The sequence below is a fragment of the Larus michahellis genome, chromosome 2, assembly GCF_964199755.1.
Source record: "Larus michahellis chromosome 2, bLarMic1.1, whole genome shotgun sequence".
Lineage (NCBI taxonomy): Eukaryota > Metazoa > Chordata > Aves > Charadriiformes > Laridae > Larus > Larus michahellis.
In genome coordinates, this window is record NC_133897.1 from 3,352,226 (window position 1) to 3,380,149 (window position 27,924).

Sequence of the window (27,924 nt, forward strand, 5' to 3'; positions counted from 1 at the left end):
TAGATGAGTATCTCAACCACTCAACTAATTAATGGGGATTATTTCACCACCCTATTAGGCTATATAGTCTTTCAGGGCTTACATTAGCCCAGGGACAGGCTAGTTCCAGGACCAGTGGTCAGGAGTGGTGCTGAAGGAGGCACAGAGGCTCCTGCAACGGCTGAACTTAGACCTTTTTCAACAGATGCAAAGAAAGAGGAGGACGCTTCAAGTATAATTTAAAATACATTTATTGTTTCATTTGTTCTGGCTTTTTTTGTTATACAAAGATGTTAAATAACTTAAATACATTCTCAACAGTCACTCAGAATCAGATTTATACCTACAAGCTGTACATATGAGGTAGAGAAAAATAACTTAGGCTCCCATAAGACATTGGAAAAAAAAAAAAAGAAAAATACTAATCCTTCATGTTAGTATTCCCACCTCCCTTTAAAAGGAAATGCCATCCCAAGTGTGCAAAACAAATCCTAGACTTTACATTCAGGCCTCAATGGGCATTGTTAGAGACTGGGGTGGATTGGAACAAGGGAAAATTCCTGTGGGAGTTTGGTGATCGCTGTTTCAGATGGGTCCATGTCCAAGGGGAGCTGGCAGGGTTATCCACACAAAACATTGCTTAGCCCTGAACTCATCCCCACCATTATTAACCTAGGTGCATATGTCTTTATCCCCTTCTGTTGTCAGCAGGGAGAAACTGGCACCTCCGCATGGACCAAAACACATCCTAGAGGTGCCTACACTAGTTGCAGACAGAGCCTGGGCAAGCACACCTGCACCATGGGCTCCTTATCTAAGGTGGATGACTCCAGGCCCATTGCAAATGCCCCATTATGCCAAGCATGTCAGCACCTCTCCCAACTCTCCTGAGCAACCCCATGAGTGAAAGCGGAATCTCCTGTCCTTTTGGGTCACCTGGCCAAATGCCACTGAGAAGGGTTTTGCCCATTTCTGAAAACCTTCAGCAACAATTGAGAAAAATGCATTGTTCAGATGTGTCCCCGGATAGCCTGCTGAATTTTCATTTGTCTGAATCATTTATGGTCTTAAATGACACCCTACTCGCTCCTTGCCTCTGAAGAAACATAGTTATGGAAAGCCTACTGTGATGCCAGAGCTAAGCTGTGCTTGCAATATCCATTCTCTTGTCCTTCCAATATCCATTTTCTTTTCCTTCCCACTCACAAATACTTGAGATTCCCCTTTTTTTGTTCAGAAATATTCTGTTTCCTGGAACCTGCAAATAACTTGGTCAAATCCAATGTTCATCAGTGAAAAATACATTTAAAAGCTATTCAGTGGTAATATCCATGGCCCTAAGCTTAACTGCTTTAGCAAGGACCAGATTTCTACTGGCCTGATCCTGCGCCATACTGAGCCTCCTTCAAGTTACAAGGGTAGTAATGGTTATAAAAGGCACTATTCCTCTTGCGGGAAAATGTTGCTATCCAAAAGTCATCACCTACTTAGCATCCTGAAAACCAAAAACCAGGACGAGCAGACCATGGAAGCCAGACTCAACCCAACAGATGTGCACAGAGCTGAATAAACTAGGAACGAAGAGCTTTGCTGCACCTGTTTTATCGAGTACAGAACAGACCTAATTTTACTGCAACATCAACTGAGGAATTTTTCACAGGCACTATAATCCACCAGAAAATTACCTTAAGCAGCATCTACTCCATGAAAGTACCCTTGAGAAATCTGTCCCTTCATCTGGGTTCTCATCCAACCCTACTACAGCCAAACCAACCTAATTTCTCCTCAAGTGTTGGCTAAAATAGGGCAGCTGAAAAACGATTAACAAAGAAATTCAAAACCTGGTCTGAAGGAAGGCAGATGTGTACGAGCTGGCCAGCCATAAAAAATCCTCAGAAATTATTTCGTCCCTGCTCAGGTCTCCAAATCAGCAATCCCAAGAGCTCTTTTGAAAACAGATGGTCCATAACCATTCCCCTGCTTCCAAAGGTGAATGACAGGCTTCCTGAACAGCAGCAGACCAAGTTCCCAGCTCCCCAGTTTTACACTGCCTCATTCAAATAGATAAAAAATTGCTTGTGTTGTATCAAGCCTGGAATTTGGTCCTCTTCGTTTAACCTTCCCATGTGCTCAGACTTTTTTTTTTTCACCAACAACCTTTTTAAGAATCATTCTTCCCAGGCCAACTGAGATTAACGGCAAATATTTAGTTATTGTAAATAGGGTTTGGGTTTCCCCCATCCAGATCCAACTCAAGACCAGGATGCACAACCGAAAAAGGGTAATTTTAAAGTTTCGGGGTAGGTTTTTGTATTTTAATTACAAGGTACTCAATCTTCATAACTCATTTTTAGTGTCAAGAATTAAAACAAAAAAACAACAACAAAGCCCCTTTGATTAAGCGCGGCTTTTTCTACCAACTGGAGTCTTTTGAGAGCTGGAAGATGATGAGAATGTAATGTTTAGGACTTGTTTTGCATGTCTCCACATCCCGCATATATGAGTCAGTCACACAGAATAGAAGCTTGTTAAAAAACAGATGACGGGTGCAACAATTATTTGTGTGGGTTTTTATTTCTTTTAATAGAAAATTCTAATATAAAACAGCAAACATTTTCAGTTTGCCTTGTTTACAAAAATATTATATATTTTTTTTATATTTCTGACATAACTAAATGCACTATTCAATAAAAATATTCTTCCATCAGCTAACTTCTCTTTTAAAAAAAATTAATAAAAAAGTTATATAAATAATGGTTGCACCCCCCCACCCCAAAACTGATCTTGCAAGTCTTGCTGGATCAGCTTAGGAGAACCAATATTTGACACTTTTGGGGGGACAGGGGCTGAAAGGGGATCAGAAACCAGAGACGTCCCCCTACACCCATCAATCCTTCTCCAGTTACATCTGCTGCAAAAAAATGCCTCTCTGTGGGTAAGAAAAAGGGAAGAAGTTTCTTTGCACTTGTTTTTTGTTTTTTTTTTTTAACATGAAATGACACCATGAAAGACTCACAGACTCAAATCCACTCTTGTAGTAGTTTTACGACAATTAGCAATTTCATTGAATTGCTCTGGAGATCCAATAGTGTGGTGGTAGAATTAGCCTCTCTGGAAAAACCCAATTTCATACAGCTGGAACAAAAAGGGTTTTACAGGACACTACCCAATGTTTTACAGAGGACTTCAGGGTCTCTTATCTAGGGTTTTCTGAACTCATGGATGACTAGCAGAAGCTTCTGCTCCATGGGTTAATTGAATTCCAACACACATCTATCACCAGGAGAAAACACAGGTCAAGGACTTGAAGAGCTTTTGAGAGGGTTGGACATCATTTCTACCAGCTGCTACGTGTTTCATCCTACTTAAGCTCCACTGGATTTTTCCAAAACGAGGCTTTTCCCCCCATTCTTTCTTCAAAGATAAGGCAAATATCGGAAAATGCTGGAACTAAACACCCCCCAACACCCAAAACACACGCAATGTGGTGGGGGAAGAAGAAAAATAACCCACATATGTTTTACCACTCTAGGTCAAAAGGCCAAGAAGACAAGTTCTCCTGATTTCAGAGTGTTAGTATATTTTATACACTGCCTATACATTTAACACATGTGCCTCGCTACTATTTAGTTATTTATATTTTTTTTTAACCACAGGAGAATAAACCTTGCTATTTACAATATATAACAGGCAAGTAATATATCCACATTAACATAAATACAATTTGTTTTTTGTGGTTTTTTGGTGATATTTTTTTTTAAATACTTACAGAAAGCATCCAGGCTTCAGTGCGTGAGTTATAATACACAGAAGAGCTCTTTCACTCAGTAGTTCATTCACTCTTTGCCTCTTTCCTCTAGTCAGGCTTTGACAGTCTGCTTTATTGCTCACCCATCTCTCTCTCTCCCCTTCATTGCCAAATGCACCAGGCTACCTTATTCCATCCGACCCAGGCATTTTCTCTGCAACGATACCGATGCCAACACTGCCCTCTCTTCTGCATCTTGGGACTCATTCTCCTCTCACACCAGTGCAATGTGGATTTACTCCAGCGAGGTCAACGGAGACAGAGACACCAGTGAAAAGAAGGAAAATGAGGCCCATGGTTTAAATATAACAATAATAATAATAATAATAATAATTAATAATAATAATAATAATGCACATAAATTGTGGCCCATTCTTTAATCAAGAACAAATATTTTTTAAAAAAGAATGGAGCCAGAAATAGTAATTCAGACCCAAAAATCCTCATGTTTTGAGCAGGTTTGGATCCAGCCTTACTTTGGAGGGGAAGAGCTATTCTAGCACACACACAAAAACGTAACAGTGAGTTTGCACATATGTGTGAGAGAGAGAGAGAGACAGCGGGAGAAAAAGAATTTAACATAATACCACATTGAAACCATAAGAAGGTCCTTCTGAAGGGCTTTACAATAAATAAATGTTCATTCAATATTTATATATATATATTTATGTGTCAGCGTGTGTGTATATATATACACACATGCACACACTGAATAATATGTTTCTAGTCAGTTTATTTTTTAAACCATTAGATAAACTGCTCATGGGTGACTTTCAAAGTGGTGCATCTCCCAGAAGCTGCAAGACCTTCCTGCAAACTTTCTGCGTCGAATGTACCACCGCACATTTGCCACGGTGGAAGGGACAAATGCTGTGTGTGAGTTCCTCCTTCCCCAGCACTACCCCAACCTCCAGAACTGTACAGCAAATAAGCAAACCTCAAAAAAAGAGACGGTGCGCTTCACTTTGCAGGACCATAGAGCTATTAACAGTAACATCCTGTCCCTCCCCATGCCCCCACCTCAAGATTTGATGTCAATGAGCCAGGCTGAACTGCAGGTATTTTTTAGCAAGGAAAAAAAAATATAACTTTTCTCCTCCCAGTAGATGCACATGAACAGATTAAATATTAGTGGCTACTATTTGGGGAAAAAAATTTAAAAGGAAAGAAAAGAAAAAATAATGGTCCATCTCGGAAAACTGCTCTCTTTTTGTTTGTCTAACACCTATTACTGCTTGAAAAAATCCAACCAGCTTTCCTCTTTTGAGAACCAGATCAATGGCTTATATAAAATAGGTGGAAATTGCTACTACTGGACAATCAAAACTTGCTACCAAAAATAAAACAAAATGCCCTCCGCTCTCCATTGTTTCCTTAGAAAGCTTCATTGAGGCATTCACTAACTGCTTCCGATCCACTTTTACGTGAAGGATGTTGCCACATCAAGTCCTGGATTTTAAGTATCCTCTTCAGAGGGAAAAAAAAATGCTGAAAGTTGTCATCTATTTCACAGCGTCAGAGCGATTTCCCCCTGCAGTCAATTTCTGGCTGCTCTGGCCACTTGATAGTTTGTCTCTGCGTCAATTGGTTGTTCCAAATCCAGTAGTTTATTACCATTTAGCAGTTGTATTTTTAAAATACAGTTCTCAATCTAGTGGTTAAAAAAAAAATAAAATCTTAAGGTCATAGGGTTTACATACAGCTTGCGTCATGTACCACTGCCATGGTTAGAGTAAATGGAATGATGACCTAGTAAAAGAAAAGTCAGCTCCTCCAGAGGTCTATCCAGTCCAAAACGGCTGCTATACAATGCAAGACAGCACTGCATTCCAAGATGCACTCGAATTTCTCTTGTCCTACTCAGAAACACATGTCCAAATTCAGCTGGTATAAGACTAAAAAGTTCCAGTTTAGATTTCTGAAGCAGTTACCACAGGGTGAATTCAATCATGAAGAGGTGGGAAGAGGAGAGAAAAATAAATCATGAACAAAGTGAAAATAAAACAAAAGAATCTAGTGGTTTTTAAAAATAAAAATTAAAATTAAGACAGCGATAGTGCTAAAAAAACTGCATTTGGAGAAATTGTTTGAAATTGTTTTAAAAAAAGAACACACGATTGGACTGAAGGGGACAGGCATGTCCGGTTTTCTACTGTCTTCCCAACCTCTTTCTTGGATATATTTCTGTCTGCAACATGGTGGACCCAACATTTTTTGAGCTGTACTTGGTGATCAAAGCATGCGGATACGGAACTCTCGCTAAAAAGCTTACCCTCCCAGTGAGTCTCTTTGTCAGAGCCTTGTTTGCTCGATGTGCAGAAACTCCACTAGAGGAACCATCAGGGCTGCTCCTGCTTACCCTACACACTTATCTCCAGTTTTAAAAGGGGAAAAAATTTAACCACTTCCCGTACCATTGCATTCAAAGCAGAAAGATCTTTCTTTTGTATCTGCTTAGCTCTCTAAGCAGTTGGGTAAGCTTCAGGAATAAAGTAGTATAGATTATTTATGCCAAAGAGAATATATTAGCCCAGGAGTTCATGGAGGATTGGTAAAATGATCAAGATGTTCCAAGGATAAATGATCTGTCAAACTGTGTAGACGACTAAGGTGAAGGTCAACTGGTGTCTAACCCCAGCATGACAGGCACTTATTTCCACATGGTTGGACCTCATTAAAATTCAGTCTACAGGAAAACAAAACAAAACAAAAACAAAACAGCAACACAGCTGGGTCACCTGTACCCTACAAAGTGCTTATGTCTCAACATAGCTTTCAGATCCCAGAAGGTCAATCAAACCCTGTTTGTCTCCATATGTAGTTCTCATAGATCGCCATTGCCCGTCACCAAGGGTTGCCATCAAGCAGAAGACGTGTCAGTCTTTGCAGGTGTAAACCTCCTCTCTCTGGGTGCATTGCTTGCATTCCACATAGCAGCACCAACGGACCTGGCATTGGCACGGACGGGTGACCACCCGGCTCTGTGTATTGTGCCCTCGCCCGCAGCAGATGCTGTCACAGTTCTTGTCTTTGTAACATTTCCTTCCTGAAGTCCCAGGCGAGTATCTACTCATCATACAGAAGCTTGGGGAATCGTCAATGTAGACAAGATCCGTAGTCCTTGGGATTTGATCACTGTGACCAGGGATGGACTTCTTGGGTGGGGAGATGTCTCCTTCCCCTGTGGCCTCGTTGGTAGTGCTGCCCACTTTGAGCGATGTCTCATACTTCTGCTTCAGCTGCTTCCCTATTTCATGGAATGGAGAGAGCTGCCTCCAGCATGTTCGGACAGTACAGGATCCAGATACACCGTGGCATTTACAGGTTGTCTCCACTCCAGCTTTGATGACCTGCAAACACACACGGCCCCAAAAGAAAATCAGTTATGGGGGAAGAAATCAAGACGTAGGGAGGAGGGGGGGAAATTGGTAGAAGACATTCCTGGAACACAAAGTTGATGACAACACGGAAACTATCTATTGGAAGAGGACAGAAAACATACGCTACAGGAAATACTTGTTTTAGAAGGCTCCCTGTTACTAGGAATATGACATTTGCCTGCCAAAACAGTACTTTATTGGCTAGTTAATGATACTGGCAAAGTGTACAAAGGCTGTCCAATGCCGGCACTCATCTATGTAGAGAAAGGTCTGAAGCTGTGATGCAACTAAGAGATTAATACATATTTTAACCTATATATCTATTTTAATAAGAACAAGGGGATAAGATGTAACAAATGTGGAAGGAGTTGGTTTAGTGAAGAGGGAGAGCACTGCTGTAACACACAGAAACACACAGGTGGGGTGGCACACGCTCCAGAACATGAGCTTGGACAGTAGGAACCTCCTCCACACCACCTTAAACTCATGCAGCTCTCAATTAGCAACACAGACTCAGTAGAAAAATGGTTAAGCTGTGCTTATAATTATAGCTGTGCTGAAAATAATGCTGAAATTATATATAAGCCCTTGAGAACAACAGCTTGAATTGCCATCACCAAAACCAGCGGCTCCAGGGAGCTTCTGCCTCTCCAACCCACCTTCAGGATGCTATTCTATGGTGTGGTAGCATGTTCAAACGGACCTGCCAATTTTTTTCTGATAGCAATGAAGCCACCTGCATGTGCTTTTACAATCAAAGCATGACATTGCATGTTGGCCAAACATGTGTTTAACGAAGGACATTTTCATGTAGGGTAAAACCCAAGCCTGCCACAGTCGCCTTTGGGCCCTCCCTTTCTCTGAAAAATTAAGATGTGAAGAAATGGAAAACAGACACACGTGTGAAGAGTTCAGTAATTCCAGGTCCTTTAATGCAGCCCCCAGGATTTACTCTGCCTGTGGCACCAGTTGTTGTCAGCTTGGAAGGCTGGCTTCCCACACACAAGGTTTCAAGTGGAAAAAAGTGAAATCTGGGTTGATGCTGCAGTAATAAAGAGTCCGTCCCAGTGGGTTCAGTGCTCAGCCCATCAGGTAGCAGCCCCTGGGGACTATGACAGGGCTGGTGGCTGCAGGGAGGACTAGGGGAGCAGCCTTCAGTTTTCAACCAGAGAGAAGGTGTGGAGCAGTCACTCTGCAGGGAGATAAGGGGACTTTAATTTTTTAGTTCTGGCCATGAGAACATGAGAACAGACCACCTGCACTAAAGGCTGAACCATCCTGTCCCATCATGAGCAAACAGGAGCTGCTCCATGTCAGGATGAGGAATCTCAACTGCTGCCTTGATGCTTCAGCAGCACCTTGGGGTGAGAGAGTCCTGAGATTTGACCAGGCAAGACAGTGAGCAAGGACACAAGTATTTAGAAAGAGTGTGCTACAGGGGTGGGAAAGCCACTTAGCTAAACACTGTGTAGGGCCCCTGGTGAAGGGATAAAGGGAAATGTCATCACACACAGGCATTCAGGGGCTGCTGCGCCCAAATGTTGTCTACACAAACCACCATCCAGGGAATAACAGGCTACAAGGTTCACGTCCCAGGTTGGTATAACTTCTATAATGTATAGAAACTTCTATAAGGTGTTTTGGACTAGGATGGAAATTTATATTTTATTCTCTCCCCCAAAAAACCCCAAACAAAACAGAGCACTTGTGACGAAGGTCTTCAAACTCAATGTGGAAAAGAAAGGGGAGGCATTTAAGTCCTTGGAAACTGAAGTGGATTCTGTCCCCTCCACATTGGGACTCTCATATCAAACTTTATGCCTGCTTATTCCTCTGGACTACAACTATCAAGGGCAAGGCTTGGTTTCAAATTCTTTCGTAATTACTTAATTATTTTTTTTATTTTAAAATTCAAACACTTGCAGTGGGTGTTGTAATGAGAAATAAGACTCGTCTTGCCGATCCCTAGCGGAGAGAAATAACTTGTTCAAGATATCAGAAAGGAAATGTGTGTTTGATTTATTCCTAAAGCAAAAGAAAGTCAGTCTCCATATAGCAAGATGTCCAGAACCTGCTTGGGGATAGCTTGCATGGGAATAACTCTCTTCAGACCACTACAAAGTGGAAATGCAGAGGGAGAGCAGAGCCAGTGGAACCACAGTGTTCACATACGAGATGGACGGAATGGAAAGACAAGGTTATTTTCAACAGAAAAAGCAGCATGGGAAGAAGCAGTATCAGGAAGCGAAGAGAAGAAAGCAGACAGTCAACGGTTATTCACCCTGGAGAGACACAAAGATGGTAAGAGCCCTCTGGGTGCTATAAAGGAACCCATACCCATAAATTGACTGATGCTAAACAAAAGATCCCATCCTTTTTGAATCAGACTGCAATAAAGATGCTCCATGGCACAAAAGCATGCCCATCTCCTTATAAATGACACCTGAATGTTCTCCCCTACCTTCTCCCAGAGATGGGTTTACACGTGGGACGACTCCATGGACGACATGAAAGCAGACACATTATTTGGACAGTCACAGATAACCTACATTTTTTTCCCACAGATTATAAACAGATATTTATAGCTCTAGTTCTCCCTCCCCACCCCTTCCCCAAAAATAGGTTACATTTTGACTTTAAACGGGTAAGGTACAATCACCCCTTAAAATAGCAAGTTAGAACAGAGCCTGTTTTATAGAGCGGTCTCCTGTCAAGGTACTACTGAAAGTGCCCTTCCTTTGGGCATCTACGGTATCCGAAAAAGAAAAAAAAAATAAATCTCCCCCCTCTGCCCATTATAGCATCTGCCTACATTACGGCCTCATGACAGCAGAGGACTGGCTCCAGTCCATTTCCTGACCATCCGGTTCTTAATTATTTGGCTGCATGAGTCCTGCTGAGCACCATCTGCAAATGTGCAATAGGTCATGGACTCAGAATTGGGGTCTGGCCCAATCCTGATATTACAGAGACATTTTTAGAAAGGCACTATGCATAATACAGCCTTCAGCAAAGCCTGGCCAATGGTCACACTTCATTCCTGTGACAGCCAAGACCTTTTCAAATGCAATCCAATAATACACAGTAGCATTCAAACAAGTGACGGGTTACAGAGAGAGATGTGTTACTGCTTATAGTACTCAGCTGGGCCGGCTTGGTTAGGGGCTGTCACGCTTTGCGTGCCAAAGTGTCTAGCCAACTCTGCAAGAAATCCCACAATGTTAGACAAGAGCGTACAGAACACATTTCAACACCAAGGGAAAAAAAAAAAAAACAAAACCAAAAAAACCTCTCACCCATACTGTCCCTCACGCAAAGTCACATTTCACTGGTTGTCCAGAAGTGCGAGCTGAGTTCATGTGAAACAAAGCTCCTATACCTGATTTCACGCCCAGACCATCAGCAAACTGGGCAAAATTGCTGAGATACTTGCAGAAGGGCTGCACACTGCAGTCATTCATCAGTCCAAGCTTTTCTCAACACTTCCACCTCCCCCAACCCATTCACATCTGCTCCACCTGGAAAAGAAGACGACCACCATTGTACAGGAGATGTGAAAGCAAGAAACCAGCAGGAATTGGCTTGGCTGGTAGATATGCTCCTGTGCACAGCCTTGTCCAGATTTAGAGACGGTTGAACAAGAAATGGTCATGAAATGCAGGAAAGGAACCTGGACATGGGGCCACTCTCATCAGGAGCTGCCTCTCCAGAGCTCAGTGTTGACATTGCAGGTGCAGTATATCCAAGGCATCCACATGGGGCTGGCAGATGTGGCACAACACGTGTTGGGAATCCAGACCCTGATGGATTGGCAGCTAGCAGATGGCAGCAGACCTTCAGTCAAGAATAGGCATGTAGGTTTAGGCATCTGAATCACACCATCCAGCCAGGGCTGACCTCACCAAGGCAGACTTTTGAGTTTAAACACTTACATTTGAGAAACACCTCTAAACTCCCATCAGACTCAGTGGAGCCAAAGCAGGGAGGGGATGCTGCAGTGAAGTAGACACCTGCACACGTTCAGCTGAGCAGCTCTCCAAGGCTCCACCAACTGTGCTGACCACATCTTCACTCACTAACAGGAGCCTAGGGACCAGCTCGCACAGAGGCACCTCAGTTTAGATATCTTAACCCGTGAGCAGAATCCCACCCTCTGGTCAGAAGTCAGATGTCTAAATATCAGCCTCTAGCATTGCATTATTTGAGGTACTGTAAAACATTGCATTTCATCGCCAGCGCCCCCTCCAGGAGCAGAAATGTCTCTCAAAGGGTACTAATGAGTATATTTAGGTAGACGAATCCTGCTCTCCTTGTCTGTGCTTAAACAGTGATGCACAAAGTCCCTAACGAGCCACAATCTGGTTTGTTTCCTGACCCACTTCTAGCTCCTCGTTAAGCAGTGGCTAGGACAGCTTAGACACCATGCGCTGGTGGACCAATGCATAAAAGGTTTCCATTGTCCCCGTTCTCATGAATGCACCAGTTCATGAAATCCAGCATGTGGATTTTCATATGGCCACTGTGCAAGTGTGGTGCATCCCAGACGCCCCATAAACTTTCTTCTTGAAGGGCCGGGAAGGGCTCAAGAATGTTACGAGGCAGCTATAGTGAAAATCCTAGAAAAGTTTCTTCCTCAGCCAGCCTCCCCTGCTGCTGTCAGTCACAATGCAGCTACTCAAGGCGACGCGTGATGGAGAACTGCTGCCTACGGGTCCCTAACCACCCACGAGCTAAAATGAATCTTGGCAAAGCCCTTCTGTTTCCCGTCTCGTTCATCAGCTTCCACAAAGACCTTCTTCCTCTTGTTGCAGGCTCCTGTCAGAGACACTTAAATCCATCTCATTCCTCCAGGAAGGAGGGCAAGACTTATCCAAGTCAGCAGGTTTCTGGGAGCAGTGTTGGAGAAACCTTTCCTGGCTGGGCCCTGGCACAAGTGGGTAAATGTCTATATGATGCTTTCAAACTTGGAGGGACTTCCAGGATAGAATAACTTAGCTTTTTTTGCCAAAAATGTCTAGGGTACATGAGGCAGAAGATGACTTTAATGCAACCTTATAATTTCAAGAGCCATAGGTAGCTCCTGTTTTCTTTTCAAGGTACATCACACAGTTCAGAGCCTGATCTGCCTCCATCCTACATAGTCTTGAACCTCTCTTGAACGCAAATGGCATCATCACCTATTTAATAATCATATTTCATCTACACCACAGTAAGTCTCCACGTGCATGCTCCTATCTTGTCACAGATGTGAAGGAAAATATATTAGCTTAAATCCAAAGTACAAAACATTTCATGCTCCCTATGGCCTAAAACACCATGGCTACCACACATCAGCAGAGTTCTAGTAACTCATGAGTAGCAACACAAGTACGCATTTGAATCCTTATTGCATTATATGCTGTAGGGAACTTCTACCATGAAAGCAAAGTTGAAGACAACCAATGGCTCAGGGACAGCATCATTCAGCAAAACTACATCCTCCCACCCTCCTCTGAACAGCCACCTGGTCATGTGGTCACAAATAGGACAGCAGTTTGGGAAAAAAAATAAAGCTCTTTGAGCAAATTAGTTTGTTTAATTTAGGAACACAAATTCCCATTGGTCTTGCCATGAGAATGCCAAATACTGACAAAGGCGCAGTGAGGAAAACAATTATGATAGAGCAAGACTGAACTGTCTTTATTGGTGCTTGCTGCTAAGAGGAAATTAGATAGCACTGCAGGACCGCCTGCCCAAATGGCTTTACAAGAGCCGTAGGGAAAAGGGATCACAGCAGAGCATTGCTATGCAACATGTAATCCTTACTCACAACAATGGTTTGCTACGAAGCTCAGACTAAGTGCCCCCATAATGATCAGTCTCAGACATGCTGCAACACACAATTTCTCAGTGTTTTAGCCGAAACGCTGAGGACAGATTCCCATTCATTCCCAGCTGGGTCACGGGGCTCTGGCGGTGGTTTTCAGACAACTCTTGTCTGGGCAGCAGCAGTCCGAAGCGGACATGCAGCCGTGGGAATTCCTCGGTTATAGCTTCACCGTCGTCATGGCTGGTCTGCGGCTCCAAGGCTTCAAACCATTCGCTATGGTTTGGGGGAGAGGAGGGAGCAGATGAACCTCCTTTGAGTCAGCTCATCCAGGGAAAAGCCTGTCCTCGCCTAGTCTTACTTCAGAAAGGGCTCTGGGATGCTTCTTTACAAATCAAATCTCTTCTATTCTCTATATTCATATCCTTCTTCAATTTAAATAAGCTTAGTTATTCTCTCAGCTTCAGTATTAATGTTTGTTTGGACAGCAGCCATGGTCCACGTTTCTTCATAGGGCTCAAACGACTAGGAGAACACTGGCCATTGTCATTGGTTGAATTATAAAGGCTTCACAGATTGTTAGGAGTTTTCTTTTCTTTTTCCTTCTTTTCTTAGTTCTATCTCATTAAAAACAAAACAAAACAAAAAACAAACAACCCAAACCCTTCTTTTGAGCCTGTTCTCAAACTGTTGTTTCAGACGTTTTCCCTTTCCACTACCCCTACCTTCCTTTAAAATTATGAACAGTCATATTTTAGTGAAATATGCATTAAGATACAAGTATTTAAACATAGAATAACACAACCCTACATTAAATTGAGAAATTGAGAACTTTAAAAGTATTTTTTCCCCTTCAGTATTGCTAGTGTGCTTCACACGCTAAGAGAGCTCCACATAAACAACTAACTGCAATTACTTATGGGACACAGCAAGCAATTTTTTCCAGAGTGTTGATTTCCAGGCCTTAGAAAAACTTCAGCTTAGCCAATCTCAGCCTGAAAGAAGGAGGGGAAAAAGTCCAGAGAGCATGCTTATGCATTCCTACCTGTCATAACCTGGAGCAATTAATACTAGTGGTGGCCCGGCAAACTGATCTGTGAATACAAAGTCAAGAACTAGTCTCAGAAAGGCTGCTATTTGCTAGGTTGATTTGTACCTCGGTAAAAGTGTGATGTTAGATTTCTCGCTGGAAACACACCCCCTAAAAAAACCCTAAAGGATGCACTTTGTCTCTTTTTTTTTTTCCATGCACCAACTGTATTAGTGATCTCATGGATTTGTCTCCCCAAAAAGAACAATTCCTACATTTTTGGAGGGTGCAGAAAAACAGAGATTAGCATTTAAGCTTGCCTGTTTGACAAACTCTGGAGTTTGACTGGAATCATGTTATCCAGTAGGAACCACATGAGACAGGATGGGCAGTGCTTGTAAACACTGTCTCTGCAACAGGAGACCAGGGTGCAAGTCTCTGCTTCGCTACGCCTGTGTGTGACCTTTAGTTAGTCACTTAATCTTTCTGGGTCTCAATTTTCCCTCTGTAAAATGGAGATACAGAAATGAAGAGGGTGGTATGCTCTGATAACATGTTATGTGATAGCTCGTGAAGTTCCTCAGACAGATGATAGCTGGGAAAACATCTACCTGATACGGAGAGTCCGTCTCCAGTGCTGGAGGCACGCTCTCAGCCCTTCAGATAGATCCTTGCCAGCACTGCATAAGGGGAAAAGCCATTCTTTGCATGGACTTCCAAAACAAGCAAGTCAACAGCAAAGAATAGTCCACGCACCTCCCACTATCCTCTTTAGAGCATCCTATACACTTTCAGAGATGCAGTCGTAACGTCTCAGCATGGGTCTGGACTTGAACCCTACCTACATCAACAAAGGTGACAAGGATCCTTCAGAAATGTGCATATAGTCTGTGCAGACCAAAACATGTGAGTTGATATTGTGCAAAAATAATTAAGGAAATCTCCTGAAGGGAACCAGTGTTTAAGGTGGTTATTGCCTAAATAGAGATCTTTCAGGGGAGGAATTTTCTTGTTCTCCATTTCTGCCCTCCCATAGTTTTGCACTAAACACTCTTGGCTCTCAAGGAGACTGTGGTTATACCTCTGACTTCAGGGTCCTGAAGGCAAAGGCTTGCTTGTGTCCCTCCTTCTGGAAGGATAAAGGGAAAAGTGAATGAGAATATGACAATCTTTTTTTTCCTTGGGTAACAGCAGCCCCCTTTAATAGTGCCCCTTGGATCTGTAAGACATGCTTGACCAGACATACCTCTGGAAGAGGTCAGCACTCCTGGGATTAAGAAACTTAGCAACGCTCCGAGAGAGGGAGTTGGAAAGTCATGTTTAATGATACTTTGCTGAGAAACTAGGCAAATTTAATTAAAACATCACTTACTCAAGCCCAGTGGAACTAATTGAGTGCTCTAATATTCCGACTTTTCATTAATGGGTTACAAAAGAGGGCTGCACTTGTGTGTACAAGGTGGGGGGAAAACGGGGGGAGGATATAGAGAAGAGAGCTTTAGCAAGGCTGCTTGTGCTTCATTTAATATAACCAAGAAACTTCATTGCTGGCAACGGAGCTTTAATGCAGTTGACTTCTCTCACCACTGCCGCCCCCCATCCCCTTGACACATACACACATCTCCCCCCATCACACACCCTCTCCACCCAACACCCCTCTGAAAGAATAGCTGAATGAGCAAGAGTAGATTTCGCAAAGGCAAGGAAATTGCTTTTTTAATAAGTGGGCTATTCAGAGCTCCTACTTTTCAATAAAGAGAAGGCTGGAGAAGTCCTGGTCTAATTACCTCATCCTCACGTTAGACAAGCTCGCCCTTTCATTAGAGATTGAGGTCATATCATATAACTTTGTGAGCCATCATGGGCACAAAATGTTCAGTGATTATTTCATTGGTGGCAGCAAAATTACAGTTGGCCCATCAAGGTTGTAAAAAAATGAAGTAAAATACTAATTAAAATGAGAATGTCTACCAAGAGACACTAAAACTAGGTGGGATAGGATAATGTCACCATCGCAGAAATACGGAGATTGTTTGCTAGTGTGACACCATGGAGAAACTACTGTGTTGAGCAGAAGGGTATAGCGTTCATTGCCAAATCAGTCAATTAAGTACAGGTCCTTTTTTTGCTGGGTCTCAAGGGGCTATTTAAACATTTTGCCCATGGTTGTGAGTAATTAGATGGGAAGGATTATATGTTGTTAAGAATCAGTGAGAGACCACCAAGTTTGTGCTATGTCTTTAATAGATATTCCTCCATCCCCTTAGCAAACACACACGTGCACATCCATACGTACGCTGTAAGTACACCAAGAGGCTGGCACTGCTGCAAGCTCCCATAGCAAAGTACTCAAAAAGAAAGTCTCCTTGTCCATTCTCAGCCCAAAGCAGGCTCTAGTGCAGCAGAGGTCTTGGTTCATGCACGTATGGCTTCACTAGCAGACATAACATCTGCAGTTTAGTTAGAGGGAAAAACACAGCAGGTGCCGAGCAGGAATTCAGGAGAGCTGGCTTCAGTCTCCCGGCTCCATCATCGGCTTGCTGCATAACCTGGGAAAAGGCATTCAGTTTGCACCTCAGCTCCCGCTCAAAATGGCCGTAATCATCTTTTTGAGACTCACAGGGACATTTAACACATTAGAGGCCATAAAACCATCTTAGTTATATAATGAATGCTCCACTTCAAAATTATTCCATTTCAAAATGGCACAAATCAGAGCTATCTGAACTCTTACATTGCCTTCGATTCACATCAAATACATATGAGTTATTACCCAAATAATCAAACTAGGTCAGTTCAAAGTTGATTCAGACTGTCACAGCCACTAGGTTAGCATCTCTTTCTACTCAATGGGTGAAAAGTCTACAAGGCAGTAATTAGTTGATGAGCAGCTTTGGAGAAGGATGAGTAGAGAAAACGTGCTGAGTTTCATATTTAACACACTGTCTTCATCAAGGAAAATATGAATAAATTCAGTGAGGGAACCTAGTACTGAGCAACTCTCATCCCCCCACCAACACTGTACTGACACTGGGACCAGGAGAAAAGAAGCTAATTGAGCTTGATATTAATCTATACCCAAGCATAAGTCATGCCAGAGACAATCAACCAACCACACCAAGAAGGTCAATGCTCAGGCTTCAAATCACTTTAAAATCTTAAGCAAGCATAACAAGTTCTGGCCTTGTAACTACAAAGCCAGTCTGGGTCCTCATCTCTGACTCGAACATCTCTGATCGTCATCTTAATGACACCACAGTGCCCATCATTTAGGTCCACACATCCTGCCTATACAGAGGTATGTTCTCCTGATCTTGAACTACCATCCTCCTAAAAGCTTCCCTCTCAATGTGCACTTTGCTTGTTCTCTGCCTGATTTCACAGTACTGATGTGAATCTGGTGGGCTGCTTGGCTTGCCTTTCAACCAGGCCAAGGTAAAATTATTCTAGGAGCATAAACAGAGAAATTCTTTCAACTGCTGCTGCAAATGGGCAAGGGAAAGCTGTCAGACAGCAATACAAACACGACAGACATGGCGTGGGTGGACAAAAATAGGAACACCAGATCACTGACCTGCAGCAAAGGTCTTTGACTTGGATTGCCATGAGGGCTCTCAGTGTCTGGACAACCGTCACAACTGTTACTCAGCTGTTTAGCTGCAGATATTACACTAGTGCTTAGAAACCACTGCCAATAACCAGAGCCTGACCATGCCAAAAAAAGTGGGGGCAGAGGATGCCCTGATATCTCTCCTTCCCCTGGGAACTAGTTCACAGTGGGATCAGGACAAGAAAGGGCAGGCAGAGAGGGGAAATTCAGTCCCTCCAGCTCATCCTTGGAGTTTGTTTAGCTCAAATTCACGTAGACAGTGTAGAGCAAACATGACAAATAAGGACACCTAACCCAAATCCAAGACTGAGTCTCAGCCATATGGGCATCCTGACTGCAGCTACTGGGGTGGAGAGCGCTGGGAGTTAGGTCAAGCCCTTTGGGCAAGATTTTGGCCCCACCACTTCTGGAGGGGATATATTCATGGAGTTACAAGAATACGTCAATGGCACCTAAAGCCACAGCCTTGTAGATTTTGATAAGACTGTATTATATGACTCTGGAAAGGGAGGAGAGCAGGGACAACTCACAACAATCTCCAGCAAGAAATCACAGACTCCAGGTACCACCTTCTCCATTTTTAGACCCATCTACTACACAGCCAACTCCAAAGAGTTGAGATAGGCCCTCGGGGAACAACAGACCACAAGGATTAAAACAAGTTTCATCACCCTGCAAAGCCTGTTTCACATGCCAAAGAGCTGCAACAGGAGTTCAGAGGCACCGATCTTTTTAATCCAGAGGCAGAAAAGCTGTCAACCAAAGCCAGACACCAGCTAAATACAGGATATTTCTAATCCTGATCTCAGTGCTGTCTAGGAGTATCTGGTGGTGGGGAGAGGGGGAGACGTTTTGCTGGCCAGCACTCACTGGTGGCGTTCTCCGATGCCCCAACTCTGTCGCGAGGAATGACATTTTATGCATACGCACAGGAACAACTGAGCTGGGGTGGCGATTCCTAGAATGCACAACTGGCTGGGCTGCATTTGCCTGGGAAACTGGAGACCTAGGTCTCCCACCCCAGCCCCAACCCTCCATCCAATCACACGGACAATAACAAGGCTGGAAGGCTATTTATAGCCTTACAGTATGTCCCCCTTCGAGGTTGGCGCAATGAAACACTGATCCTAGGCACCTGTGCTGGCCAATCTGAGGGATTTTCATATTCGAGCAACTCTAGGCTAGGTACAGCCAAGCAGATTACAGGAGAAGGTGGAAAGCCCCTTCCTTTCCCCTCTCTTGCTGGGATAACCCAGCAATTACAGACACTTTGTCCTTTACATCGGTCCTGTGGGGAGGGCCCCAGGCAGGAGGGTAAAGCCTCATGGGAGGTACATGGGGTAAAGAGATGAAAGCCTTCCAGCTGAGAGGATAAGGATGGGAAAAGAGAAAAGAAGAAAAAGAAAAAAAAAAAAAAAGCAGGGACTACACACCCGAGTACCATCAGCTGCAAACCCAGTATTTTTAGGCAGAGTGGAAGTCTGCCAGAAAAGAAGGCTGAAGGGACTTTTAGGACTGAGGTCAGTCAGAGAGGATATCTCCACCCTGGTTCCCTGCCAGGTGTTTGACTGGCCAGTTTTAAAGAAACCTGGCTATGAAGATACTACAGTGTCCATGCTCTCCTGAGCTACTGCAAGAAAAGCATCCTTCAAGCCTATGTTGTGGCAGCATAAATCCCTTCCGTCTTGTCCTACACCTCATGTAAGCCTGGAGAACCTGCCTCTCCATCCCTTTGCATTGTAAGACCCTCTCCTCCCTGTGGAAAGTCAGAGATCTTTCCTCCCACCCCATGTTTTCTAGACCTGGACATTCCTGTTTCTTCCCCTCTGGTTTCCCTCCAATGGTTTTGGCACAACTCTTGAAGCACAGTGACAAAACCAGGGCATAGGCGCATAACTAAAACTTCACCCATCCTGCAGAAGGATCATTCCATGTGTTTTGCATCCAACGCTCCTGTTTCCACACTCAGGTGCAGCACATTATTGCCCCTACAAGCCGCACCACAGCATGAACCCCCACCCTGAGCAGCCTGCAACGCACCTTCATGCCCACGAGGTTATTGTGAAAGTCCACCCTGGCTCGCAGGTCCTTGTTGGGCTTCCTCCCCAGGAACTCCTTGACGAACTTGTTACTGTATTTCAGGTTGTCGCCGCAACCGCCCCACTGCCAAGCCTCACGGTTCTCCAGGTCGGGGGCCTCGTCGCAGGTGCAACGCTCCATCCGCCCCGCACTGCACGCCTTGGCCATGGCGTGCGTCAGCCCTGCGGAGGAGATGGCGTACAAGAAGGCTGTCTCCTTAAAACCTGCAGGAGAGAGGAAGCGGCAGCTTTAATTGCAGCTGGAGCAAGGGTTAAAAAAAAAAAAATATAATGAGGAAATCAAGGCAAAACCCACTGTGAAAAGAGTCTGAGCAATGTCAAAGCACTCCAAGATCTACACACATCACTGATGGTGGAGAGGACATAGTGGAGAGCAAGGAATGATGCATAGAGATGGCACAAGCCAGGATTCGAGAATGCAAATGAAATCTGACCAGGTCTGTGGCTGTCACTGTGCAGTCTCTACCTGACAACAGAAAGTGGCGAGCAAGAGCTGGACAGGCCATGGAGGTACCATCACTCGGTAGCAATACGGCTACCAAGGGTACACCAAATAGCAGGAACCCAGCATAGACTTCCAGTCTGATGGTTGGGGTAGAAATCATGAGGGCTCCTTGTTCTTCCCTCTTCTCCAGAGAAGAAGAAAAAAAAAAAAAAAAAAAAAATAAATTCAATCAATCACTGGGTCCTACTCCAGTTCAACAAAATTGTTAACAAAAGGCACCTGAGGGCTGGGAAGCACACAGTAGCCAGTCTGTCACCCATTGCAGCATCTCAAATGCCTCAAAAAGCAGTTTACACCTCAAACCTTTCACACGCAACCCTTTTTTACACTTCCATGCTCAGTTGCAGGGATGCCACAGCATCCCTTCCCCCCGATAGGTAAACTGAGGCCCAGAGAGACACATGAATTTGATCCAAATGATAAAGCCAGAAATAAAAAGCAAACACGCCAGTACTTATAGCTCCCCATTCTCCAGCCATGGAAGCCGTAAACGACTGCATATTTGAGATGCAATTCCAGAACAGCTTTGGAACCGACTCAAGAAATCCCCCACTCAAAAATAACACAAGTGGATGGTGACAGTAGTGGATATATCTGTAAGCTGGTGTGTCAACCAAGGACATGCAGAGACACTGCCAGGTCATTTTTGGAACTGTTCCTTAGGAGGTTCATGGTAGTCCAAGCAAGCTCATGGGGCGCTACTTTGGCCCATCCCCAGAGCCTGCCTTCACAAAGCATTCCCAGGTGCACAATGCTGAACTTCAGCAGAACACAGATGAAAATCCAGCCCAGAAGACTAAGGTTTGGTCTTCCCAAGAGGGCTGACTCAAACCAGATTCTGGGAGAAACTGTCCGACCGTTCTACTGCTCACCTGGAAAAGAAGAGCAGGAACCTTTCTGTTATTGGAAGGATGTTTAAAATAAAAAAAAGCTCAACTCCACACTCACTAGGGACACCATGAAGAGTGGCCAGGGTTGAAAAACCAAATTTGTTTGGGTTTTTTTTTTCCCCCCTCTTTGTTTTCTCCCTGAAGTTAAACAATGTTCTCTGGCACCCTAGAAACATCTTCAGCATTGCAAACTCTCTCACTGGGAGTGGTGTGAGAATTCTTATTTAATTCACACAACAAAAAATCATGGGAATGCAGGCCAAACTCCTCTGGGTAGAACATGGCTTCCAAGAAGCTTCCATCTTTTCTAGGCTGGTTCAGATTTTCCTAGGTTACACCCTAGGTCGGACTGCCGACATGGCTGTCAGAGGGATGCTGGGACGCCACTACTAGAAAGAGAGATGCTCCCAAGCCTCCTTGCTCCTGAGTTGTAGAGTTGTCCTCTTGCCACTGCTACTCCTTGGGCTATGAAACGAAGAGGTACCAGTGTGCTAACAGAAGGGCCTCGGTGGAACAGGAACAAACTCTTCTCTGAGAGACCGAGACATTGCAATTAGCAGCAAATAGCCTGGATGTGGTCCAGTTTAGTAGGTATCCCAGACCTACAACCTGCTTGAAGGCCTCCTGGTTTGAAGCACTGAATTCACAGCGGTTGTGAAATCTCAGCAGAAAGTCAGTGCCGTGCAACCACAACGCATGCCAGATTTGACAGAAAGCCAGGAGGAATGGTTTGTCTGCCAGCTTCTCCCCCTCCATCAGTCTCCCCACCAGCTTTGGCTCTACTCCTCCCATTCTCCATCACTAAAAGCCTCACAAATTCCCAGTGCCCATCAGCACGGGTATCATCTCGCCCACAGGCAGCTCAGGCGGCTTCCAAGCAAGTCCATGTGACATTTGGCTCTGGCCAGATTTAAAGCCATCTCCACCACTCACTATTTGATTGCACCAAGATATTTTGTAACAAGATAATGAGCTTTAAATCAATGCAGGCATTCTAACCCCCAATGCAACGACAGCCTGCCGTCCGCAGCTATCCAGTTTCAGCCATTTCCAAAATTGTTTGCGAGTATCCCGAGAGGATAACAAGTCCCTTAAACAAACCCCAGTTACTTTAAGAAACAGGCTGCATCAGCCCAAGTTGCAAACCAGCAGCCAGGCTGTTCTGGTGACTGAGTGTAAAAATGGAGAGAGAAACTTCTTAAGCAAGATGTGGGGGATTTTTGCCTTTTTTTTTTTTCCCCCTCTTCTCTTTAAAAATGGTCCTGGAGGAGAGTAAGAAAGCCCACACCGATATATTTGAATAGTTGTGTCTTAGTGTGTGATACATGTGCCCCTTTGCCCCAGGGTATCACTTGCCACAACACTGAACCAGGAACCGGCAGCTCCCAGAGAGGAGGAGAAAGATTTACAGGGCAGCGTGTTATGCCGCGGGAACAACATCCGAAGGATTTACAACATTGGTGGAGGGCAGAGATGTTGCAGGGGCATAAAACATGGAAGAATGAGACAGCAGGCAGAGCCTTGCAACCCTCAGAGCTCCCATTTATTACACGGGGTCCTGACAAGGGGTGAAGGGGGGTGGGTTCTCCAAGGTGTTTTAAGGCAGCTCAACTTCAAGCTGCCTCGAAACGCTCCTTGCCAAGGGCTGCCCACAGGGGCAGGCACATCTGAAGGAACAAGCTGTGGCCTCCAGGTGTCAGCATGAGAAAGTGCTTGGCTTTCCCAAGGCGCCACTAATCCAGGGACTCCTCTGGCATGCAGGGATATTTTTAAATGTCTTGCAGCTCTGGCTGGACCTCTTGGGTTTCATAAGGACTTTCCTTGTTTCCACCGCAGTCAGTGACAGTGCATTAGTTAAGCCCCAGCGCTTCTGAATTGCTCCTTCTCACTAATTAGCGAGGGAGCGAGCTTTGCAAACCTTTGCTCTTCTCTTTGAGAAGATGTAGATGTAGACCCTGGGTTTCTAGGTCCAGCTCCATTGCTGAGTGTGGGACCTTCTGGGTGTCACTAAAGCCCTTGAGACCCATGCAAGATAGCTGTAAAACAGTCCTGCTGCATCGTTAGCTTCAGTTTGGAAATAAGAACTGGATTTTACTGGGAGGGTTCAGGAAACTGGACTACATGAGGTAGCACAAACGAAGGAGACAAAAATACCACCTGCTCCTCCAATACTGCTTCTCAGCTTCTGGTCATCTCCACCTGAACTGCTGGGAACTGGTGAGGGAATTACCCACAGCTCACATCCAGGGACCTTTTGCCTGGGAGAGCAGTAACAGGACACACAAACATTTGCAGGTGTTGTCCTCAATAGGCCTCCCCTTGCCCCCGCTAGCAGGACAGCACAGAACAGTCCGTTTCGCCTTATTTCCCTTAACTAGGCATTTTCTCAATTTCTTTCCTGAAAGGTTGTCATAATAAATAGGAAAAAAACAAAATAATAAAAAAAAAAAAAAAAAAGAGAGGGGACAGCTTTGGGAATTTCAACACCTTCCCCTCCAGCAACAGTTCAACTTCCAGCAGAAGTGAGGAGGAACCGTAGCTCTTGGCTGCAGACACATGCACAAACATCTCCAGCCTCCAAGGAGAGGAGCTGTGTCCAGCAATGGGAAGCGGACAGGGTCTGCTTGGCTAGAACAAACACATAAATTACTGCCATGCAGCACAACCTTTGCCTGCTGTGCACTTTCATGGATGAGCTGAGCCATACTTTGTCTTTACCTTCTACAAGCTCTTTTTGGACCTCTAGGGAGGTAGTGACCCACCTCTGGCAAAGGATGCACCAGGATGACCACTCTACAAAACGCTAGAGAAGCTGATGGGTGCAGGAGGTGCCAGGACCCCCGACAGACTCTCCCACCCTGCTCACCTCTCTTTAGCAAGCTGGCCCGGTAGCGACCCTCAAGGGTGCAGTTCCAGCGCTCAAAGCGAAATTGGTACTGGCATTCCAGGGCACTCATGCTGATGGCTTCCATCAGGGTCTCAGCCACGCCGGGGTCCCGCCGGCACATCCTGCGCTGCTTCTTCTCCAGCTTCAGGCGGTCACAGACTTTGTAGTGGGCTTTGACGGCAGCTTCCTCCATTTCTGAGGTCAGAGGGAGGATGGTCAGGGGTTCGTTCCCCGTTAGCCTGCAGAGGAACAGAGGGACACAGTGGTGAGGACAGAGAAATACAGCCCATGGTAGAAATGGGGGCACAGTGGGATCGGGCTCTCCCCAGTTGAGCACCCATGTGGATTTGCTGATGTCTGGGCAAGGAGTGATTTTACAGCACGGCTCTCTGCAGTGTGTGTGCAAGAAGAGAATTTGGATATTTGGATTTGTGCCCTCTACCAGCTCTCACAGAGGTTGTTTGGACATAAGACCTTGGCAATCTCCACCACAGGACTGCGTTGAAAACTGAAATAGGGAAGTAATAATAGAAGGTACCTAACTGCATAAACTCAGGAAACTAGCAAGTTGACTAGAGCACTACAGCTACTCTCGTGTGCATAAAAAAAAATAATAACGTTAGCACATCAAGCAGAACTGGCTTGGGAAGGGATAGAGGGCAATTCATTCCACCAGACCCCAGGAGACACACCGAGAAGGCACGTACAGACACTGCCCTCAGCAGAAGATATCCTTACATAAAACCTAGTGAGCCACAGCCTGAGGCTTGAGAGCAGGATATGCTCTTACAGGCGATACTGCCAAAAGCTTTTACAAGGCAGAACGAGCTCAAAACCTAAAAAACGACCTGAAGAAATACGCGTCCCATTGCCTTCTCCCCTCCCCTGCCTTCTCCGAGCGCAAGGTCCTTGACTCGTACAATGTGCAACAAAAGAAGCCAGCGGACTGTTCCCGGTGTCAAGTGACGAGCTGCTGGAAAAGGACCAGGCTGGCATCAGCCCCGGGGAGCAGAGAGGCTGCAGGAACATCTGCTGGGCTCATGAGTGGTTTTGTTGGCCAGGCTGCCCGCACCCCACTCTCCTGGCTCTGCCCTTTTCCGGCCAGGTGCCAGTCCACGCAGTCAATGAGAATCACTATGTAGGGTTTTTTCGAAGGACCTGAAGACACATTTCCCCCAGCCAAAAAGGAAGAATTGCTTAAAGCCAGGATTGAAAACATGCTGGAACATTGCAATCCTCTGCAGGCGAGCCCAGGGATGGGTCGTAGGCTCAGACATCTCCATCGCTTCAGGACCACCTGGGGTAAATGGTGTGATGGGCATGGGAGGGGAACACACACTCATCCCCTTCACCAAACTGAGGCATCCCAGAAACCCTTTAAAATCCCACCTGCCCTGCAGGAGCAGTGGTTTATTGTTTCTGGTTTTTAATAAGGATTTCTCTCTAATGAGTGGGACTCATCTTTGCAGGAGCACAGTCCCAGAGGGAAAGCACCTGGGGTGCTTCAACCCTCAAACTTCCTTGCACAACAGGCAAAAAATCCTGACCTGAGCCACAGCCAGCAATATCCCACATAGATCTAATAAGTACTAATGATTTAACATCAGATGTCTAAAGGAGGGAGGAAAAAAAAATGTCTGGGTTGGATTTTTAGGACAACAGAGAGATGGGCAGGGAAATTATCTCCTTCAGTTACCTTCAAAAGTATTAGGATTTCCAGAAAAAAAACAAACCAAAACAAAACAAAACAAAAAACCTCCAATGGTAAAAACAAAGAGTCAGAGTGATTTGTGGGAAACATGGAAAACTAGAGTAACCAAGTATAAATTTCCCAAAAAATAGGTTTTTTCCCCCAATTCTGCTCCCCCAAAATGATTCAATGATAAAAACATCCAACAGCCAAAAGCAAGCTGCATCTGAAGCACTGAAAAATGTTAACCCTTATGTTTTCGCTCTGTTTGGACTTGGGCTTGACTGCTCCCCGAGGAGTTGGGACATTATCCAGCCCTTGTGCCTCGTTAACCAAAGCTCCGAGCAGGCTAGTTAAGGAGAAAGGTGGCTTGGTCTGAGCTTCACAGTGGTAAATAAAACCTCCAGGACACTCATTTCTGGCCTTCATCAGTATTTCTGCTCAGAAATTTCATTCACGCAAGCTTTCACGGTTGGCACAAGAGATATCCTCCACTGGCATAGAAGAGAGAGGGAGGCATAAAAGCATTTTCTACAGCTCCCCCTCCCCAGTTTACCTTTCCAACTGAGTGGGTACTGTTCAACTAAGTTGGACTGTTCAACTGTTCTGGGAAAGATAAGCTCCAAGTATCGTGTAGCAGATTGCTGTCGCAGTGAGGAGGGATACAGGAATTGATCCTACAGCCAAAATTGCTGCGGAGCAATTGGTGATTTTGCATCCCTTCCCCACCCTCCACCTTAGGTTCTTGGCTTTGGGATACTTCAAAGTGTAGTTGCTGATAGCACAGCCCAACTGCATGTGTCCCCAAAGTGGGCCCAAATAAGAGTCATCTAAAGAAAAACAAAATAAAGAGCCTGGGACAGGGAGAAGGTAGAAAACAGGATTTGTGATGAGGACAATGCCGGAGGACAGCCCTCCATCAGCTACTCAGCTCCAACAGATGGAAAGTCCTGAGAAAGAATAGAAAATCGTCAGCAACGCCCGTTGTCTCTGCTCTTTGCAAAAGGCTTAGGTAGGAATTCACCAGCTCCCATATCTGGGACATGTGGGTAACAGCCATGGTGACCTGAGGAAGCTGGGTGAGTGTGCAGAGACCTACTTCACCCCTTCCCAAGAAAACAACCCAAAAGAGAAGACACGAACACAATGTTCTTATAGGGAAGGCGGAAGATCAACTTTTTCCTGAGCCAGCTCTGCCCTGTCCTCACCCGTTAGAGAAAAGGGGACGTGAAAATCCAAGCTGGCGACAAACAAGTCATGCAATGCGCATGCTGAACGGAGAGACCCGTCCATCACTACCTGGCTTGTTGCTTGGACTAATTTCACTGGCTTTCAAGCTGATCTGAATCAGAGCGAAACAAGTGGATTAAGAAAGCATCTCCAGAATAAGACAAGGACTAAATTTAGGGGAAGAGGGCTTTTCCTAGACAACAAGAAACAAAGCTCTTCTGCGTGAAGACATCCATGGGCAAAAGGAGCACAGATCCATGCATACATAGGTTTTCCCTCCCTGGTGCTGGATCCGTGCCCATTTCAGCAGGGGGGGACCAATGCAGAGCGATGCCTCAGCTCTGCACACACATTCCAGCCGCCGCGGGAAGAAGGGCGAGGTGGCACTTTTCAGAGCGTGGCATCAACAATAAACAAGTGCAGGCAGAGCCAGGGAGAGCCAGTGCCCCCACCTGAAACACTGCCTTGGAGCTGCCGCTGCATGGAACGTTTATAATCCTATAAAGCCCTTTTATGCAACCTAGGCTGAGTGAGGTCCCGTAAGGCAACGGTGTCAGAGTCGGATGCTTTCTCAGCTCCTCACAAAGACCGAGCTGTTCCTTCCAAGGAAGTTTTTTTGGGATGGGGGAGAAGGGGGGTGTTTTTTATTTTATATTCCACACACATGATCCCACAACTGTTACAATTAAACTGCCAGCTAGCATTCTGTGTGATGGTATTATTTTGGATTGAGGGGGCTGAGCATGAGATGAAGGTGTGTTTGTCTACTGGGAACCTGGAGGGAGACCAAACAGCTCATTGCACGCAACCCATGAAGCTTTAACTCTCTGGAAACTAACTCTGGCCTCTGTGAAAGAAATACGAATCTAAGTCAAGAGGTGCTTTCTGCTTCAGACTTTGACTTAATCTTCTGTGCACCTTGCTTGACATCTGCTCCAAGTGGCACACTTACACTGCTCAGACCTCAGGAAGGACCTGGTTGCTCAGTCCCATACCCACCTACCTGAAAG

The 27,924-nt window shown here is 45.0% G+C and overlaps 1 protein-coding gene across 2 annotated transcripts in view; it reads right to left on the reverse strand.

Annotated features, from left to right (window-relative positions):
* Nucleotides 1-212: 212 nt before the first annotated feature.
* WNT9A (Wnt family member 9A) overlaps nt 213-27,924 on the reverse strand; it is a 62,269-nt gene continuing 34,557 nt past the window's right edge. The window contains exons 1-4 of one of the 2 annotated variants that reach the window (XM_074573892.1): nt 23,974-24,110; nt 20,179-20,338; nt 19,654-19,916; nt 213-7,137 (exon numbers count right to left, since the gene is read on the reverse strand). In XM_074573892.1, coding sequence (XP_074429993.1) covers nt 6,664-7,137; nt 19,654-19,916; nt 20,179-20,317 — 876 coding nt within the window. In that variant the 5' untranslated portion in view covers nt 20,318-20,338; nt 23,974-24,110 and the 3' untranslated portion in view covers nt 213-6,663. Of the gene's footprint in view, nt 7,138-19,653; nt 19,917-20,178; nt 20,339-23,973; nt 24,234-27,924 lie in introns of those variants that run through there. The other variant, XM_074573891.1, reaches the window with a different exon arrangement.